We start from the raw sequence: 12,723 nt of genomic DNA on the forward strand, positions 1-12,723 counted from the left end.
ACTGGTAGCCCCTGAGAGAGAACGGGAGAGGAGAATGGAAGTATGTTTGAAATGGGAAAAATCAACCGTATTACGAAAAACAATTGAGTTTGAATGAACTTATCGCGTAATCGTTGGAATGCTAGTTGAATAGCTGTCCTTATCAGTCAACTGCCAAAAATTCCTCAAAAATGATAAGGGTGTTAACAGTAGTTCTGAACACCTAATATAGTTTGATTTCAACAGAGCTGCTCATTCAAGTTATTTGATACGGAATTACGGAATAAGCCTGATACAAATTTTGCTTTTATCATTAGAAGCACCGCAAACTATATCAATTGGTAACACTGGCGTTTCATAATTCAAAGATACGGAACGTTATTATTGCAACAGATTATCCAATTAGTAACAATGACAAACAATATGATACGCTTGTATTGAGAATCCTTCCTGTATTTTGACCAATGTTGTTGAAAACCTTTTCGAAAGGGATGCAACTAATTACTATTAACAATGCACATTCCACTTACAGTATTATAAAGATTTGAATGACAACCACAATCAAACTCACATACCAGGCTCTGATTCACTAATAAAATTTATAAATTGCTGATGAAGTCACAACGAAAAACTTGAAAAACTTCAGAGCCGACACTCTGCACTTCCACACCATGCAAGCCAGGCTTGCCAACCTTAGGTGACAAAGTCCAAGATAAGGTTAGAATTTCACGTGTACAATTTTTATAAAATGTTGGTCCAAACATTTAATACTATAAATTTTTAATTTAGATGGCTTAAATTGATAAATTAATTAGAAATATTCCACTCAATTACCATATTAACGAATAATATTGAGTTATTCAAGAAATTTGGAACTATTCAAGAAACACAAACTCGTAAACACTGTTCAATTAAAACATTTTTCTAAGATTGTTACATAAATTCTGACTACTCTAAATGCCTAGCCTAATACATAAATTGAAAGAAATTTAGAATCGTTACAATAGCAAAGACCTATCGTTACGCTAGCAAAGTTCGATCGCCCCTTATCATATGGGTAAGATTAATTTTGGGACTCACCCATAATGACGACGTTGAAGAAGTCCATCAACATGATGTTTTGGGTGATCCACACTTCCGAAAATAGTTGGTGCCTGACGATGGACTCTGAGACGCACTCTGATTGTTTCAGCGATTAAAAGAAGAGTGCAGGGAGAGAATGCATTTTTGTCTCCAGGTCCGACTCTTCCTAGGCCTACACGTGGAAACTAGACTACGGCAGGGGGGGGGGGGAAGAAGAGCCGGAAACTGTTGATGGGACGAGTGGATGGAAACTATATTTCCCAGGCTGTGATGCTAGCTAGGCAGTTTCCAACCCTGAGAAAGATCCTTACCTCGTCCATCGGTTAAAAAAATAAATAAATAATTTTATTTCCATCATAAAATTCACTTGACATTTGTTTTAAGTTTTAGAAATTATATGACCACTTTGACAAGTTGTGTGGTCATTGTTAGTAATGTATTTAATTGTAATTACTAAATTGTTAAGACATAGATTAATTTATTTTTTTTTGGAGTTCAGCTCATCACTTTACAGACATTTTAGCGCACGACGTCTGTAGCATCCTGTAAACTTTAATCACTATTCCTAACAAGCCAAGATAACCAGCAAGAAGCAAAAAATCAAATATAACAAGACAACTTACAATTAACAAAAAAAAACAAAGCAACAAACAAGAACAAACCCAAACCGAAGAACAAATGGATTCATGAATTTTTAATCAACATAATCAACTAACTCTAAATAAACAGTAATACAAAAAATTTCAAACCGGGTTAATTCTTAGAACATCAACATCCGTTTGCATCCATAGCCATGCTTTAATTTTCTTTAAAAATTTATTCTTATTATTACATTTCCTGATATCCATTGGCAAACTATTAAAATATTGTGTACCAAGTAACTAAAAGAATTTTTGAAAATCATTGTACTCACTTTTTGAGATCTAAAAAAATTTGAAAACTGCTCGTCTAGTATTATAAATCAAGTTATCTGTACTCGTATTTCCACTTTTTTCATAGAATAATCGCAGAACCCTGAATACAAAAAGATACTGAACCGGCAAGACATTAATTGTTTTATAAAGTGGAAAAGAGCTTTCACGCCTTGGTTTCTTCAGAACTATTCTTATAAAGTGATTTTGAGTAGTTCTAATTGGTTTTATCAACGTTTTAAAGGTTCCACCCCAGCATGTTATGCCATATTGCTGATAACTCTTTCCAGAATTCTTCTTACAACGTGATCCAACTTCTTCCCACCTATTCGTGCCAAGAACTTGACCTGTTTGAAAAAAGGTGGGGTAAATATTATAGAAACAATATATGCAATAAGTACACTCCAAAATAATTATCTTCCAAATATTCATAAACAGATTTTAAAATTCCCGGGCAATCCAGCAATGCCATTATTTAGAATTCGCATTAGTTGCAGTGCCACTGAAATTCAGTCGTGACAACCTGAAACTTCTCAAATTCATCAGTAAAGAGAAAATATGTATTGAAATGATTATCAAAAATAATTTTAAAAATATTAAATATTATTTCCAAATAAATTCATGATGAATAATAATAACATCCCATTATTCATAGACAGGTTTATTTGGATTTTCGCGACTTAATGAATGTACTCATATTATTAATAATTCAATATTCAATTGTATCTAATAATATTAATAATCAATATTTTGTGATATTGTAATAATCAAGTGTTGTCATATTGTAATTACTGTAATATTTACTCAGAAACATGTTGTTACACTTACAGTTATGACATAGTTCTTTAACATCGTGTAGGGTGTCTGTTGGGGGGTTGGTGCCCTCTCAAAGGGCACCAAATAAGAGAGGCCCACCCAGGAATGCCTCCCATCCCCCATCCACTGCACATAGAATGTTATTCGGAAAACATTGTTGGAGCACACTGAAAACAAACATGAAGAAAAAATTAAACTTATTCTGCTTATTGTAAAAAACTAGTGAATATGAATACTGTAATAATCTACTCTAGTTACAATCTACATAAGAAATGAATTGAATCTAATGGCTGATTTCCAACTATTTTTTTAAACACTTTTGAAATTATTTAATGGTCATGGTCATACAGAAGACCATAGACAAAATATCAAATAAGAATATATCTCAAGGTATAGGGCATTTATGTTAACTCAAACTTAGTAGTACATTTTCTAGAAACTATGTGACGCTCTATAATGTGCTAGTCTCTCATAATGTGCTGTTCTTACACTCTCACCCGGTAAGAAAAGTAATAATAGGTAGTAGTCAACAGTATATAAACAGAACATAAACGACCTATACCATAGGCTATCTTCTTCTTATGCTATATTTCTCTATAACAATGGCAGCTTTTATGGAAATATTGATTTCCCCAATTCCAGCTGCTAATCTTTGTTACTATAATCTCTCCTTACTCACTTTACCCCACGGTTAAAATTTAACTAGAAGATTTAACTAGCAGACTGAGAACGCCAGCGTCAGTGGAGATTCTAGTGGAGAAAAATAAATAAATTTCAAAACGGCCTTACAGACAACTATCTTCAAAAGCCCAAATTTTCATGAATTTATGTGTGCGGCCCCTACTTTCATTGAAATATTACTGAAGTGGCCCTTTGGATGAATATTGGCCCAGATTAATACTGCCCCAGAATATTGGTAGGGAGTACTGAAACACCTGTATAACTTGTTGTACACATTAGTTGGTTTTCAATACAATAATCTACTTACAAATATTTGTTCGTTTCCTTCCACTGAAATCCTCTCTTCAAGTTTCAGTACATCCTCATGCGACAAACATGGTAGTGTTGGCATGGAATCTGGAATCATTGACGAATTTTCAGTCCCAGCGGCATTACAGACGATTTTTGGGAGATACTCTTCCAAATACTGTCTCAAAGACAATACTTCACTTTCAAGTTTTGCAAGTTTTCTTGCAACAACAGCAAATCCTGAAAGATTCAATCAATCATAATCTCGGTAATTCCACAAATAAAACACATACCGTAACATACAAAAGTAATATTATTTTTGTCATAGTAGTATGTAATCGACAACAGTTCAATCATATGTGTCGTTTGGTAAATGGCTGTTTACAGAAAATCAAAGATCAGCTGTTCATAACATTTCTAACAAGCTTTTCATAATATTTCCAATAATTAATTACCAAGTTACAATCAGGGTGTTACTATTTTTTGGGACACTGTATATCATGGCCTGTGCATGAACTCCATTTGAAAACTAATAATAAATATATAGCCTAAATGGAAAGTTATCTTGTCAGTATATTTGCCAATTATCTCAATAACCATTGAAGTTACAAACTTCTACTTGGTTCCATTGAATTATTTCTCGGCTAATTTTATATAAGATTCAATTATTTTGGTGTCTCCATAAAGCCCCTGAAAAATAAAAACATATATAGATCTGATGAAAAATGTACAATCTTCCGCCCATGTTTTCTCTCGGTAACAATGCATTTCTGGGGGTATGTCCTGTGGAACATTTTTCACTACTCGATGTCAGGAATCAGCCTGAGAAGTTTGGCACATTCCTCCTGAAACACCCTGTAGATTATAGTAGCTAGAGTGAAATTGCACTATACTCTGTTCACTGAAACAAGTCAGTGAATGGAACAGCTGAGTGAGCTTGTGTGTGTGTCTTTTGTGAGTGTATTGCATGACAGCATATTCACATTTCAGCGTTTGCAATAATATTAATCGCGTAAGTTATAGGCCTACAGCTGGTACGGGTTGAGAAAGAAATTTAGTTATAAATGCCTTTGACTAGGTCATCCAGCTGTTTTCCAATTCACGCACACATACTTTCTATACATGCACTGACTTGCTTTGATGAACAGACCATAATAAAAATACACTTACCAGATTCAGTGACAGTCTTTTCAATTGAAGAGTCTGTCGGTGTCAGTGTTGCAGTTGATGACTTTGGTGTGGAAACTAATGATTGTGAAGAACAGTCTTCCCGTAGCTGATTTGTTGGTGGTGAAGGCGGACGGGGGTAATACTGACATTTGTTTTTGTAGGAAAGATTTTTTTTTGCTCTTTTGCAGGAGTCGTCAGATGAATCATCACTGCTGATGAATAGTTTCTTGCTAGTTTTTCGTCTCTTTCTTCTCCCATCAAGTAATTCATCACCATCCGTTTGTATGTCAGACTCCTTCTCCGCCAATTTCTCTTTCTCACGAGCCTTCAGTAGATCATCTGTAATCAATGACAATATATTATTAATGTACTACTAATGTATTATGATTGAAAATGGGCTCATGCTCCGAAACATGTCTGCAAATAAAATAGTATATTTCGCACCTAGAGCAGAAAATGAGATTTTTCCAGCTCGAAATCGGTTTTCAAGTCCGAGGCCGTAGGCCAAGGACTAGAAAAGATTGAGAGCTGGAAAAACATTTTTGCCCGTGGTGCGAACGATATTTTTCGCCACACTACAGGTATTGCTGACAAAATAAATAAAGAATACAAAATAAAGAATACTCGTTAAGCTATCGTACCTATCTCTTGATTTTAGTGGTAGAAGATTTGCAGTCAGGATTTCAGATTCTTTTAAAATTTCACTTGGAATACCACAGTCATCTTCAAGCATTTTTGAAAATTCGGAATGCACTAATCAACAATAAATAATTGAATAAAACTGGTTGCGAAGCGAATTAGTTTGATTCGAAACTGGAACTAAAATCATGGCGACTTCAGCTTATTATGAAAGTGGACACTCGCCCGATCTAGCGGATGACTTATTAATAATAATTAGCGCATTGTTTCCAGCCATAAGCGGCTGGAAAGAGACAACTTTCTGGCCTAGACCGGAAAAGAAACCCTTTTCTGACGTCGTCTGCAAACAAGGTCTTTCAGATCTACGTAGGGACTGGAAAACAGCTGCTTTCTGTGCAGTGTGGCGAAAATAATTTTTAAAAAAAAGGGTACTGAGTTTTCTGTTTTTACATTATAATGTACTACTGTACAGTGTTTCAGAACTCCATACCAATTTTCAAGAGCATTGTTCCTGGGTAAAAATCATACTTAAATGTCAAATTTAAATTGTCCGGAAGTCCTTGGTTACTCACACAGCTGTCATTTAGTTTTTTACTAAATTTTAACATTTTAAAATTTTATTTCTTGAATAACTCGAAACTCATTGATATTATAAAAAAATTTCAAGAATAACTTTTTCTACCTATTAAATTTAATTAAAAATTGATTAACGCCTTAAGTTTTTGAATTGGATGAGTATTACCAAACTGAGATATGACAGCTTTATTGATATGCTTGCAGCTGAAGTCTACCTCAACAATGCAACAGTCTCCATTTGCTTTGCATGTTATTTTTAAGCGATTTTAGATTATTTTGGGTGAATTTTAAAGACATTGAAAAGGTGTGCAACTAACCTCCAGCGGTCACCTATCAATAAAACTGCCATATCTCAGTTAACATCTTCAGTATGTTTATACGCCCGATGTATCTAAAAAACAGCTCTAAGGCCGGTATTACACGGTGATATTTCTATCATCATAGTTGATAATATGAAACGAGATGAGAATACGAAATCATATTTTCATCTTTTTTCATATGAACAACTATTACAATAGAACTATTACCGTGTAATACCGGCCTAAAGTTTTTGACATAATTTTGAATAAAAGAGGGTTGGAATACAAAAATTAGTGAGAAAGCAGCGGTTCCAGGGGTTTTCTAAGGTTAACTACCTAAAGGTAATGTTTTGACACAAAAATGAAAGTTTTCTCAATCAATCATTTATCTGATTGTCAATGACAATCTATATCTAATAATTAGCAATTCTCTACTCAATTAATTCCTCTATCAATAAATTATACAGTGAAATTACAATGCTATAAAGAACATAAAGCAGGTATTGTAAAGCAATTCTCTTTGAGCACGCATACACCACATACAGCTTTACACTGTCTCGTTTAAAACTACACAAATTAGTTATTCAATTTAGGCCTAAATTAAGCATGACAAATTTATTATGTTAATTTGCAATTGTTCAAGAACATTTTTTTGTCTAATAGAGAAGTTTCATTAAATGGCAGTAAAGTACAGTGTCTTAATTAAAAATCAGTGAACAGCAGTATTCAAATTTCAATTACATGCAATATCATTTACTCACCACAAATGTATAGGCATCGCCTGACCGGAAATAATGTCCACTTTTTTTCGTCAGGTGTTGCGCCTTCAACCAAAGCCTTATGGAATTGTGTAGAAACTTTGAAGGGTGGCCAGAAAACCTCTTTCTTAGCTGGTGTTAGCCATTCCTCCCTCACTACGGCTGTCTGGTTCTCCTCACTGCCCCCAAACTCTATCACAGCATACATTTTTCAAGTTAATAATCAATAGAAATCTGAAAAAGGAAAGTTCAAAATAAATAAAACTAACAGCATATTTATCCTAACCTAGCATAGGCTCTATTTCAAGTTTGCATTTAGAAAGATTTTACTTTGGGCTCTGAGCCAGGTATTGTGCGGCCACTTGTATGAAATGGAAAAATGTCTTGAGCTTAGTCAATAAAGATTAGGCTAAAAAAATTTATATCTTCAACATATTGTGATACAAGTGAGTTGAGTTATTTTTTTTAATGAGCAATAAAAGTGAGTGCTGCATTTATTTTATGATTTTCTTGTCAGAAAGCAAAGAATACCATACCAGTAACACACGCCTACTTGAACAAAAATGCAAAAATGAACTAGCCTAGCCTATAAGTAAGGTTATGCATAAGTAAAATTTAGCTGGAATGCTTGTAGTAAACTACTAAAACGCAGTCAATTTTTGAGATTATATTAGCCTATTATATGAAAGATGGAATATTAATTAGGTACTAGTTCAGTTATTTAACTGTGATTGATAACAATAAAGTTCTATTGTAGGCTATTTGCATCTATAAGATAATGAAGTACATTATTAGGCCTATACGAAATTAATGTAGGCTGGAAATAATAGGAAATGATTTACAAGGTGTAAAATAAGAAACAGGGAGCATATATTTAAAATTTTATCACAAGAAAAAAGTTAAAATAAATAATAAAAGCTATAGCCTACCACGAGGAAACGTTTTTAGGGATGCTCTCCAATGTATCCCACCGAAGACTGTAGGTACTGTGGTAAACAAATAAATAAAGAAGGTGATTTTTTCATGAACTTGGTGAGTCCCAAAAACCTGTCCAATGTTTGTTTCCTTATTTTTTGTGAGAGGCCAGAGGCATAACAATCAATATATCTCCATTTGTAATTTGAGTAATAAAGCTTCAATTCTCAATCGAATATACAATTATACATGTCAACGTTTTTAGAAATATTGAACAGTTTCACGATTCTATGCTATGAAAGCTCAGGGAACTTGGAAAACACCAATTCAAAAAATGTCAATTGTCAATTACGAATAGTGTAATCGGCAGACCTATCTTACACTAATTTTACTGCATTTTCCATAATATATTTTCACTATTTTTTGAATGGGAAATTCGTCATTGCCACCTATGAATAGTCCTATTGATCTTGTTTTTTTTGTAATTCCAGGGGCAGAGGCAGAAGTGAAAAAACAACAGTTGACCATGATTACGGACCGAATGCTCAACGCCCTGACATCAGTGAAAAAGAACTTGTCATTGAGAAAAATAGGTTTTTAGCCTCACTGGTGTTATCAGAAGAGAGCCGTCACCAGTTGGAAAGGAGGACTGTCCTGCAGCATCACTCCGCTGAATGGCTTGAAGAGACACGGAAAAGGATTACTGCATCAAATTTTGGACGAATAAGCAAGAGAAGGCCAAATACCGGATGTGAAAATGTAGTTCGCGAACTATTGTATGGGGGCGGTAAAAATTGTTCAGCAATGGAGTATGGGAGGATGAACGAGGAGGCTGCTCTAAAAAAAGTTAGTGAGATAGCTGGACAAAAATTTTGAAATGTGGGCTATTCATTGATGCCGATTTTCCATTTCTGGCAGCATCGCCGGATGGATTATTAGAAGATGGGCATGGTATTGTGGAGGTCAAATGCCCTCAGACAATAAAGGACCTACTCCGAAGGGAAGCAGCAAAGTTGAAAATATTGAAATTTTGCAAAATTGAAGATACAAATATCGAATTGAACACAAACCATAACTACTACTATCAAATACAGGGACAACTCCACATTACGAAACGTCAGTACTGCTTATTTTGTATATGGTCGCCAAATGGGACAGAAGTTGTTACTGTATACAAAGATGAGCAGTTCTGGAGTTTGAAGATTCTTGAACAAGTGAAAAAATTTTATATGGACTGTGTATTGCCGGAACTTGTTGATCCTCGACACACGCGTTCAATGCCAATTCGAAATCCAGATTGGATTATTGAGGCGCAAGAAGCACATAAGAAGAAATAATGATGACACAAACATAACTGGAAAATAAAAACAAATATTGTCACATACCACTTATTTATTATTAAAACTTACATGAAAGTATTATTAAAGTAATACTTTATTAAAGTAAACTTACATTAAAGTAATGTACCTAGGTTTCATAATGGCCTAGGCTTACATTACTTTAATGTAAGTTTTAATAATAAATAAGTGGTATGTGACAATATTTGTTTTTATTTTCCATTATGGAGAAATACCACAACATCTCCTCAAACACAATCAATTATACAACATAACTATTCTTCCTTTTCTCCTTTTATAGTAGTAGTTATGGTTTGTGTTCAATTCTATATTTGTGTCTTCAATTTTGCAAAATTTCAATATTTTCATTTTAACAAAGTCATTTTTCATTGTTCATTGCACCGGTAAGGGCATTTGTGCAGAGAGAAAAAGAGAAAGAAACGAGTGAGAGCGAGGAGGAGAATGAGAAGATTTAGAACGGAAAGAGTGAGGAGAAGTGGATGGAAAAGAGGGAGAAGAAGAATAAGGGGAAAGAAGGAGGAGAAGGTGAAGGAGGAATGAGAAAAAGATTAAAAAGAAGGAGGAGAAGGTGAAGAAGGAGGAATAGGAGAAGAAAGAGGAGAAGGTGAAGAAGGAGAACAAGAAGAAGTAAGGCTTATTATTCTCAAAATTCACGTAATATTGTTTGAAGACCATCAAAATATTTTATCGTCTTATCTGTCTCAACTTCCGCTGAAATATATATTTAAAATACATAGAAATATATTTTCAATTACTTCTTTTATATTATTTTTTTATTATTAATAATACTTTTTTAGATTAATTTTTCCATTTTAAAACAAGTAATGAGTTTGTACTTCTCGCACACATTTTGTGTTGAGAACACTCACGGAGAAAAGTTTTCTTCTGATATTGATAAATTTGAAGTTGTAGGGTATAATAGTAGCTTCAGTTTCTAGTGTAATAGTAGTTCTAGTAACAGTATAGTGTATATTTATGTGATATTGAATTCCTGGGCTGACTACCTTTAGGATATAATTCAATTATCTTCTGACTTATTGTAGTTTATCAATGTAAATTAATAATTAATCCTATTCTATAAAACTAATTTACATTATCTAGCATGTTTACTTGAAGCTACATAATTTTTCCAACAAATCCGTCTAAATTGATTAAAAAATAGCTGGTGAATGCAGCACTTCTAGAGGCTTTAATGTTCCAAGAAAATGTTTAACTGTTATTTTTATTCTTTTTTCTATTTATTTTATTTATATATTTTCAATTTTATTTATTTATCCATTACTATAATCTTTTTTGTTCTAATCTTTTCCATACTGTAATCATCTTGTTCAAAAGAACAATTTCATTCTTCCCAAACAGGTTCTGTAACCTATGGGTTATTTCCAATTATTTCATTTTATTTGTATATTTATTTATTATTGATTTATTGTTAATGCAAGTTTGATTTATTGTAAACTGTAGCCTATGTATATTGCTATAATGCTAAAAATTCGATTTAGATTTGACTTGAATTGTACAATTGATTGTAGATTACAAAACTAATAATTTTTTCAATGTATTATTTTACGGAAATAAATTTTATTTGAATTTGAATTTGTTTTTTTTTTCAATTCAGAACCTGACAAGAACTTACCTTATTTTTAAATTTACAAATGCCTGTTATGAAAGATTTTTCGTTACTCGCTCATTTACAAGGCCAAGAGTCATCAATATAAATAATTATTTTTGTATAACAGATTTATACATACTGTATAACAGTTATAGGCCTACTGATATAATAGAGAATCTAGCAATGATTTTGTTCAAATTGGTGTGAAATAGGTTGGAATGTTGCATTTCAAGAAAATTATTCATCACATTGGCTTTGTGAGCCAATTATGCTATATGCCAATTTTTATAATGCATTAGTAGCATTTTTATAATATTCCACTAAGGAAATTTCCTGCACTGGATACCTACTCATGGCAATGAGTAATATTACTCATGTCTCCCTCCACAGACTTTTCTTTTCTAGGTTCTCTTGACCTTTCTTTCTGGTGTGCAAGATGTTGGTATTTGTTAAATGTTGTCCCTTGTCTTTTTCATGAAACTTTTATTAGCAAAGGGATGTTTTCCTCATTCAACATGCTAGAAACCATATAAGGGGATAGGGCTAACTTGTTCTAAGAAATGTGAAGACATTCACTCTCTTTTCTGGACTTATTTTATAATAAGATTCAGATAATGAACAGCTTCTTAAAACATTGAATTGAACAAATTTTCAAGATTTATTGAAAGATTAAATACAAGAACAATATAATATGAGGTGTTCTGTTCCTCCACCGACTCCTGTCTATGCACAATGTGTTCGTCAGTTATGCACGGCTTTTTACAGAATGGATACTCTGTGTTCTGTTCCTCCACCAACTCGTGTCTATGCACCACATGTTTGTATGATCCTAGAGGCGTTGAGTTCATTGTCAATACATATCAGAACATTGTCCTTTGCTGTATAACACATCTCGCAGTCTATTGCGAAATTATATAAAAATAATAGCTCTTATATACAATTCAGCTCTTGTATCTTCTGTTCCTCCACCAACTCTCGTCTATGCTCTACACCCAAGTAGCACACTTTGTTGGCCAACAGTAGGTTTTTGGTTGGCAGTGTTGGCAAGAGAAGGGAGATGGTTAGTTGGCAGTCCGTACCATAATCCACGTTGGGCCACTGGCTACTTTGGTTGGTTCTCCCACCTTAGAAATTGGCACCATGAGAGCTGTTGGCCCTCATGTCACTTTGGTTGGTTCACCCTACAGTAAAAATGGAACCATAAGAAACATTGGCCCTCATGTCACTGTAGTTGGCTGACCCAACTTTTTTCTTTTTAAAAGTATTAATCCTGATAATCATTAAAGGACTTAAAAACAAATATAAAAATTTAATTTTACGCAACTTTTGTTCAGTACAATTTTCCCGTCAGGTGCACCATTTAGGAGATATTAGCGGTTTGCACTATTTCCTTTAGGACTTTGAAATAATTTTCAAGTAAATATTTATTTCGCGTGAAATCACTTTATGATCACTTTATAATATGTATAATTGAATTCTAAGCAATATTTGTTCAGTACGATTTTCCCGTCAGATGCACCATTTAGGAGATATTAGCGGTTTTTGCGCTATTTCCTTTAGGACTTTGAAATAATTTTCAAGTAAATATTTATTTGGCGTAAAATCACTTTATGATCACTTCATAATATGTAAAATTAAATT

The 12,723-nt window shown here is 33.4% G+C and overlaps 1 protein-coding gene across 1 annotated transcript; it reads right to left on the bottom strand.

Annotated features, from left to right (window-relative positions):
* Window positions 1-2,233: 2,233 nt before the first annotated feature.
* On the bottom strand, window positions 2,234-8,141 carry LOC120355564. Its single transcript, XM_039444115.1, has 4 exons — window positions 7,204-8,141; window positions 4,929-5,267; window positions 3,778-3,998; window positions 2,234-2,320 (listed from the first exon to the last, which is right to left on the bottom strand). Exons 1-4 carry the CDS (start codon window positions 7,406-7,408, stop codon window positions 2,234-2,236), a joined length of 852 nt encoding a protein of 283 aa, XP_039300049.1. The 5' UTR covers window positions 7,409-8,141.
* Between the last annotated feature and the right edge of the window lie 4,582 nt (window positions 8,142-12,723).

Source organism: Nilaparvata lugens, unplaced genomic scaffold, assembly GCF_014356525.2.
Source record: "Nilaparvata lugens isolate BPH unplaced genomic scaffold, ASM1435652v1 scaffold2849, whole genome shotgun sequence".
NCBI classification, from domain to species: Eukaryota; Metazoa; Arthropoda; class Insecta; order Hemiptera; family Delphacidae; genus Nilaparvata; species Nilaparvata lugens.